The sequence below is a fragment of the Physella acuta genome, unplaced genomic scaffold, assembly GCF_028476545.2.
Source record: "Physella acuta isolate Inbredline_101_S28 unplaced genomic scaffold, ASM2847654v3 ptg000303l, whole genome shotgun sequence".
In the NCBI taxonomy this organism is placed as follows: domain Eukaryota; kingdom Metazoa; phylum Mollusca; class Gastropoda; family Physidae; genus Physella; species Physella acuta.
Genome location: NW_026731822.1, coordinates 1 through 9,055, shown reverse-complemented (window position 1 = coordinate 9,055; position 9,055 = coordinate 1). Strand labels below are relative to the sequence as shown.

The following is a 9,055-nucleotide window of genomic DNA, read 5'->3' as shown; positions in this document are numbered from 1 at the left end:
ATCTATTCGATATAGGTCTTTGTGCTAAATTTCTCTTTTGCACATTTTTCGTTGTGTTTTTTCTGGTTGCGCATTTTTCTGTTTGCGCTTTTTTCTGTTTGCGCTTTTACCGTTTGCACTTTTTTCTGTGTGCGCTTTTTTCTGTTTGCGCTTTTTTCTCTTTGCGCATTTTTCTGTTTGCGCTTTTTTCCGTGTGCGCTTTTTTCTGTTTGCGCTTTTTTCCATTTGCGCTTTTTTCCGTTTGCGCTTTTTTCTGTGTGCACTTTTTTCTGTTTGCGCTTTTTTCTGTTTACGCTTTTTTCTCTTTGTGCTTTTTTCTGTGTGTGCTTTTTTTCTCTTTGCGCTTTTTTTCCGTTTGCGCTTTTCTCTGTTGCGGTTTTTGTTTTGCTCTTTTTTCCGTTACGCTTTTTTCCGTTGAGGTTCTTTCTGGAAACCGTTTACAGGATGCTATAGGCACGCTGGGTTATCCTATGAGCACGATGGCGCCTGTTAGTTTTAAGGAGCCAGAGGCCGTACGCTGCGCCTATGCTGTAGTGTAGTCCGGGGGTGGGGGGGGGGGGCTGAGAGCGCCCCTCTACGTCCCTGACACATTGTTGGTCACCGAAGTGTGTTCTATCTCATTATTTCGGTGAGTGATTAATGTACACTCAAGGTTTTCATGCGGTAGTAAATAGTACTATATAGTACCACTTTAATTAAGTGCCTGTATTATTTTAAATTTAAAAACGAATTTTAAAAATTATTTAGGTAATTAATAGTATTATCTCCCCCGAATCACTGGTAGTTGGAGGGATCGATGATTTTTTTTAAATTTCTGGTGTGGCGTCATTTTCAATGTCTTGCTGTATCGGTAGTTCACAGTTGTTCTGTACAGTTCTCACACACGTTCCTGATTTCCCTTTGTTTTACCTTATTTTTCAAGTTTTTTAACACCAAATATTTCGTATTGACATCTTCAATAGTCAGGCAAAAGCGTTTAACTTCTAGTTATACAATTTTAATCAAATTATCTTTGTAATAGATCGATGTTTACAAGTGGACTTATAAGTAGCGTCAGGGCACACGGTCATTTTTTAGGATTACTAGGAAACGGCAGATTTTCGATGTGGAGTGGCATAAATATTATTTTGATAATTAATTATCGAAATGTACTCAAAAAATTATATTTACACATTTATATGAAGGTTAGCATATGGTTTACATAAGAAATATTGTAATTACTTGTTGTTTTCTAGTAGTAAAAGAATAACAATAATAAAGGTAGCATTTGCAGGCTCGTTTACTAGGTTCCGTATACTTCACTTGTATACCAAAGCCTAGTTCTAGTAGTATTTAATTTGTAAGATATATTTACTGCAATAAACTGTCTTGCCTACAAATGACTAGTATTTACGTAATGTATATCTGTAGACTAGTAAAAAACCATACTTCTGCATATAGTGTAGATCTCTATGGTAAATTTTAATCAGGAAACAGAAAACATTAGGCCACTACGGCTATCCTAAACACATTGAGCTCACTTCTATTTATGAACTTTACACTGTAGTGTAGATTGTAGACTTGACATAACATTCTAGTAGGCTACAATTATACTAGTATTACTTGTAGGCATTAGTTATGTGCTGAATGACTAGGCTTTTGTTTGTTTATTCGGCTCATTGTAATAGCTATTGGAAGCTTCCAGCAAAAGCATGTTCAGTCCGGCAACCGTTGCTACACCAAAATAACCACAGATAAGAATGAGTGAGCATGACATGTCGGCAACTTTTGCTGTGTTTTAGGTCTAAGATGTGTTCCGATAGAAAATCCAGTAAAAATCGTACTCAAAATACACTTGTGTTCTGAATTTATGTGTGAAAATTACAAAAATGATTTTTATAATTATTGCCATGTTGTTAGTTACTACATTGTATCGTTTGCTCCTGTTTTTAATTTTTTTTTAATTTTTGGAAAACATGTCCTACAGTCCTGATGGTACTTATAAGTACCAATAAATGTTTGGGCCATTACAAATTTATGAAACGAAATTTCCTTCGACATATGTGTTAAATGTACCAAAAGCAATATGATAACCCATAGTTTAAGAAAAAAATTCATTCAGAAATTAATTCCGTAAATAAAGGGTTAAAACCTGCCAAAAGAAAAAAATTCCCAGGTTTCAGCTAAATTCTAAGAGAACATTAGCCAAGTGTACAAAGTGGAATAATAGTACTTTGATCAGTAATGATAATTAAATGCATTACATATATTCGATTTAAACGTTAAAAAAAAAACGTTTTTGTATTTCGATAGAAATTAATTTAATATTGCTTAGAATCTATGAATTTAAGTATTGAAGATGATAAATTACTTGGGTAATTGGCTAAGTTAATAATCAATATATTTACCTCTGAATAAAGCATAACACGTTGCAAAGCCGATTACTGTAAACATCACTCCAGCAACTATTATAGCGTACTCAATTCTCTTGGATATATCAGACTCTGTTAATGAGAACGCACTTACTTACACTAACGTATTATACAATGATGTCTTTTTTGTATTTTAAGATACGTGCTGCCATTTGTTAATACATTACTTAGTTTTATCGTGTTTGCTCATAATTAGTACATTGAAATTTCTGTTCATCAGAATGTTAGAGGAAACTTTACTTACGCAAACTGAATACAACTTGATCATCTAAAATAATAAAATGCAAATGTCGATGTATATAAATATATATATATATATATATATATATATATATATATATATATATATATATATATATATATATATATATATATATGTATATATATATATATATATATATATATATATATATATATATATATATATATATATATATATATATGTATTTGGTTATTTTGTTTTTTTTACCGAATTTATATACAACAATTGAGCAAATTCTGATTATTGTTGTTTGATATATTTAGACTTGCATTTTGAGTGCATCATAAGAATAATATGTACTAACCATTACCAATTTTTTATTTTATTTATTATAATATTATTTTAAAAGTGTAGATTGTAAATATTACTTACCACATAACTTGGTTTCTTCTTCATACAAATATGTTTCTTCGGCTTCAATTGCTGTCATCAAATATGAAGAATTTGTTATCGAGTCTACTTGCAAAGTAATTTGAAGACCGTGTTTTGGGTTTTGTGTACAGTTACAATTTATATTGTACTGGAAACGGCATTTTCCTTCGTGGATTCGTATTTGACAAACCTATTTAAAACGATAGATAAACACGCATGTGTACGTGTACGTGTACGTGTACGTGTACGTGTACGCGTACGTGTACGTGTACGTGTATGAACATACGCATGTACATGTACATGTATATGATTTACTTGTCGATTTTGTTATATGTACATATATACCTGTCTTACGTAGTCTTAAAAATAAAATTAATATTCTAATAAGGTGATTGCACATAAAATGAAGATCATAGAAAAAGGATCAATTACATTTACATACCTCGGACATTTTAGCAATTCTATCAGTAGCATTATCAAATTTTGAAAAGTGCAGTGCTGTTGTTTTTTCTAAATTTGTACTGAATAATATGGTAACAATAGCATTGTTATCGACAATGGAGCATGGTTGTTGTTTTAAAATTATCACTTTAGCTTTTGTTTTTGCTACGGACATAAATGAAAAGTAATCAATGAAATATATATATATATATATATATATATATATATATATATATATATATATATATATATATATATATATATATATATATATATATATATATATATATATATAATATATATATATATATATATATATATATATATATATATATATATATATATATATATATAAGTAGACATTAATTATTTATCTTAACAGTATTCATGTATAAATATGTAGTCGTGTTTTTGCGTATGGATTTGTTAAGGAAAACGTAGATGCGTGTAAGTTTACATTAATATTATTAGTATAGGCCGTCTTGTTGTAATAGGAATGCAAACAGTTAATCATGCGATGGCGTTGTGGAAAAGCGTACAAAGGTCACGAATATTCTGAGTATTCACGAGTATTCTGAGAAGTCATACTCTCTTAATTGTTGTAAATGGCCCTTTACTTACCAATTAAGAACAAAGAAAATAAACCAGGAGTGATCTTTTCTAAACTTTCACGAATCTATATATATATATTTCTCATCTTGGATACCCTAGAAAACACCAAGCTGTAAGCGCGCCTAGCAGCCCCCTCTCTTCCTCTCTAAGTACATCCCTACCACCCCCACCCTTACATGGTGTGGTGAGCTGTGGTTCACGCTTCTTCTTCGTTTTTAATAGTTAGTGTTGGAAGGGATCTCAAGACTTTTTCGAATTGATCAACCATGAGATTTAGCCGACTTGACCACGCCTCCATCACAATTAGTGGATACGTGTCAACTGGTTATGCGCCATTGAGGCCATTGACTCCGATTTCATCCTGCTTTTCTTTTTGGATTTGCTTCCATAGCCTTTGTCTAACCAAGAACAAACTACAAGGCAGCAGTTATTTGATTTTGGAGTTGTCTCTCCTAGAAGAGTGGCTGTCCGCAGCTAACGAGCCTCATCTGCTCGAGGGATCGAACTCGAGACTCTTCGGTTGAGCAACCATGAGCTTTACCGACTCGACCACGCCGTCCCCTACAATCGTAGTGCCGGGTTTAGTGGCGGCTATTAGGGGCAGATAATTTAGTTTGAAACGATTTTAAACTGAGGGGAGGTAACTAAGAGGAGTCTGCACCTCGGGATATAGTAATGATTTTTAATCCATTTTTAATTACTTAAACTTTAAAGATTCACATTCGTTTTTTGAGAAATCGGAAAATTACTTAAATTACTACTTCTGCTCAAAGGATTTTTAAACAAAATTTGACAGAAGGCAGAAAATATCTTTTACTTATATGTGAAATTTCATTTATCTATCTGAAATATTACTCAAGTTATCGTGTTCAGTCACACAAACTCACACACACACACACACACACACACACACACACACACATACACAAACACAGACATATGAACAAGATTGCAAAACTTTGTTTTTCCGACTCAGGGAGGTGTAAAACGTAGAGATTTCCAAAAATCTGGATTTTTTTTGCAATATTACAATAATTTCTCTATACTTCGTATACGTGAAAGTAAAAATAACGGTCTAATCAAATTGTATTATTAGTTTAAAAACAATACATTTATATTTTACATACATTTTCAAAAATAAAATGGATGAACTTACCCACTATAATTAATATAATGCAAATTGAGAAATAAACAAAGATGTTCATTTTTTTTACTTTTTCAGACATATTTAATATAACTTGGTATTAGAACAAGTTTGTTTAATATATTTTAAAGCTCACTCTAATTTGAATATATCACTGTTCAACATGTTAAACTTCGCACTATAAGCCGTTTCCTCATTCCTGGTTTTTAAATTTAGTATTAATTCTTGCTACGCTTTCTATTACTTTACAATAAGTATAAAAAGCTTCCCTATAAAATGTTCACTCCCGTGGGCTGATTACACACTTTTAAGTGCAATGACCAGCCGCAATTAATTTTCCCCACTTGGGCCAGCTACACATCAAGCTCGTCATGTGGACTTTGGATCGGGATCCTAGCTTGACTTATGAGTTAGTAGTCAGCTTGACCTATGAGTCAGTAGTCAGCTAGACTTATGAGTCAGTAGTCAGCTAGACTTATGAGTTTGTAGTCAGCTTGACTTATGAGTTAGTAGTCAGCTTGACCTATGAGTCAGTAGTCAGCTGGACTTATGAGTCAGTAGTCAGCTAGACTTATGAGTCAGTAGTCAGCTTGACCTATGAGTTAGTAGTCAGCTAGACTTATGAGTTAGTAGTCAGCTAGACTTATGAGTTAGTAGTCAGCTAGACTTATGAGTTAGTAGTCAGTTAGACTTATGAGTCAGTAGTCAGCTAGACTTATGAGTTTGTAGTCAGCTTGACTTATGAGTTAGTAGTCAGCTTGACCTATGAGTTAGTAGTCAGCTAGACTTATGAGTTAGTAGTCAGCTAGACTTATGAGTTAGTAGTCAGCTAGACGTATGAGTCAGTAGTCAGAGAGTTTGTAGTCAGCTTGACTTATGAGTTAGTAGTCAGCTAGACTTATGAGTTAGTAGTCAGCTTGACCTATGAGTCAGTAGTCAGCTAGACTTATGAGTCAGTAGTCGTGCTCTCTGCTTTCCAGCAGCTAGGCTTCTTTGGTTACCGTGATGTATAGCAGGGACTCTTTTACGGTGTTTTACCCAGGTTTTGGGAGTTGAATATACGAAACAGAAGTATCTAATTACAGTAAATCCATTCAGTACAGCAATGCACGCACTGTTTACGTCAGAGGGCAGTGGGTCAAATATATATATATATATATATATATATATATATATATATATATATATATATATATATATATATATATATATATATATATATATATATAAATATATATATATATATATATATATATATATATATATATATATATATATATATATATATATATAAATATATATATATATATATATATATATATATATATATATATATATATATATATATATATATATATATATATATATATATATATATATATACTACACTACCCGTTATCCTTGGATAACTGCTACCCGTTATCCTTGGATAACTGTGGGACTTGTGGGTCATCCATAATTGACATCACGTCTGTCACTTATTTTCACAAAAAACCAGACCTCACATTCAAAAAGACGTCACACATCAGACGTTTTTGTCTATTTCGGCTGTGAATGGGTCTGACCACACTATCCCTTCATATGCTGACGTCACTGTTGAACTCTACACCTGCTAAACTCTACTTTACCTGCCCAGTGTCCCGCAAAGTTTCAGGCAACATGTTTGGATCGTTTAAAAAACTGATTTCTGCCGAGCACGGTTCCGACAGCTATTCTAGGCACTTCTGATTAGATACTAGCGTACCCGCCACATGTGCGTTGCCGCGGGGATAGAAGAAAGTTTGACGAAATATATTAGAAGGATTTCACCAACTCCATACCAATCATATGTTCTTAGACGCGTCACCTTCTTTTCTAAAAATCAGTTATTTAAATGTAAACAATGCCTGCGCTTGGATAATCAAGATCAGGACACGGGTTTACCTACACTACCGCATGAAAACCTTGAGTGTACACCGAAATAATATGGTAGAACACACTTCGGTGACCGCCCATGTGTTAGAGACGTAGAGGCCCGCTCTCAGGAGCCCCCCCCCCCCCCACCCATTACACTACCGGATAGGCGCGGCGTGCGACCCCTGGCTCCTTAAAATAGCATCCTGTTTACAATGATGCAGATTGCGACATTCACTAAAGTGAAACAAATGAACAGGATTTGTTATTTAACACGTAAAAAAATTATTTGACGCGTTTAAAACATCAGTGTGACTGATGCAATATGTTAGCGTTACTAGTGGTCTATTCTTAGATGCTCGATCTCAATTTCTGTTTGGATTATCTAAAACTAGATGCTAATTGCATCATTCGAAAAGTGACAAAACTGTTTGGATTTTTTATAGACAAAAATAAACATCCCAGTTAATAATCTAACCTTGGTTAATTTTTCTAATTATTAAAATAAAACGTATTACATGGCCCTCAGAGGCCCATGTGAGCCTTTGGGGGCCGAAACAGACATTTTTATTTGCAGCCTAATCGCACCCTACCAGGGCGCCAGAGGACACGCCTGATTCAATTTAGTAAGCGTTTGTAACGCTCCATCCTATCCATTGTCTATCACACTTTTTAGACCGAACGTATTCACCATAGCGCTCACGGGAAAGACCAGGGTGCCAAATCGCATCCTGCAAAAAAAAAAAGAAGTAATGTGTCAAGTTGTGTATACAGTGACCATAAATATAAGAGACCCAAATATAACAGATATTTTTACTGTGGAAAAAAAAGTCACTACCAAAACCAATGCTGGTATAGATTCGCAGATCAAAAAAGGAACAATAATGTACAAAGAACTACATATAATGGTTAAACAGCAATAACAAGAATTTAAGAAGGAATGAATCTTGTTCTGATAAGAACAACAATAAGGTGAACAGAGATCGAGATGACAGGGGGTATCTAAGCAAGAAATACAATGAGAGCAGAGGCGTAGCGAGGGGGGAGGGGGCGGCTGGGGTGCGGACCGTACCGGGTGACACCATTTAGGGGGGTGACACCAAGGCAAAAAATAGCAAAATATATAGAGAAAAATTTGAAGGGGGGTGCAAATCGAAAATTGAAAGTTTGTCCACGGGAAGTGTCGCTACGCCTTGAGGTGGGGGGGGGGGGGTGACACCATTAAATGCCGCAGCGGGTGACACCCGACCTCGCTACGCCACTAAATGAGAGGCCAAGGCAATGCCATAATATTTGCATCAAGTTGGTTGATAAACCAGGCATACAAACACAAAGTGAGAAAACTACTAACGTAAATCAGAAATAATTTAGAAAGAAAAAAAAAAAGGATACCAAAAGATAATAAAGATAAATGTGAAGAAAAACCTGGTAGCAATAATACAAATTGAGTGAAAGATGTTGACAGATATCTAGTCAATGATGACAGAATGAAAGCTAGAAGCTATTTATATAATACAAGAGGAGGTCGGCGTGGTCGAGTCGATTACTCATAGCTACAGTGCCGAAAAGTCCCGAGTTCGAACCCAAGCAATGAGGCTGGACAACCTCGATAACTACTGTCTTGTTTGTTGTTTGGTCTTTGTTGGACAAAGCAAATCTGAAAAAGCCCGCAGGCTAAAAATGGAGACAACGTTGTTCATTGCGCATGACAAGTTGACACAATCCTAGGAATCCCCCTTCCAAACTTAGACTTAAGTTTTCATTGGACATTGTTAAACCTTTGATTGCTTGCTACTGGTATATTGTTAACCCTCTTCGCCATCTTTCTCAATAAGAGGAGCACACGGCGTTAAATAACCAGTTCTTCTGACAAGAATTGTTTTTTTTTAACATTAACTGATTTTTAAAAAAAGAAAAGTG

At 34.4% G+C, this 9,055-nt stretch overlaps 1 protein-coding gene across 1 annotated transcript; it reads right to left on the bottom strand.

The window, feature by feature from the left end:
• Window positions 1–2,367: 2,367 nt before the first annotated feature.
• On the bottom strand, window positions 2,368–5,537 carry LOC131939934 (uncharacterized). Its single transcript, XM_059298465.1, has 5 exons — window positions 5,255–5,537; window positions 3,488–3,651; window positions 3,046–3,235; window positions 2,656–2,679; window positions 2,368–2,483 (listed from the first exon to the last, which is right to left on the bottom strand). The coding sequence occupies exons 1-5, from the start codon at window positions 5,322–5,324 to the stop codon at window positions 2,368–2,370; spliced, it is 564 nt and encodes a 187-aa protein (XP_059154448.1). The 5' UTR covers window positions 5,325–5,537.
• Window positions 5,538–9,055: the final 3,518 nt, after the last annotated feature.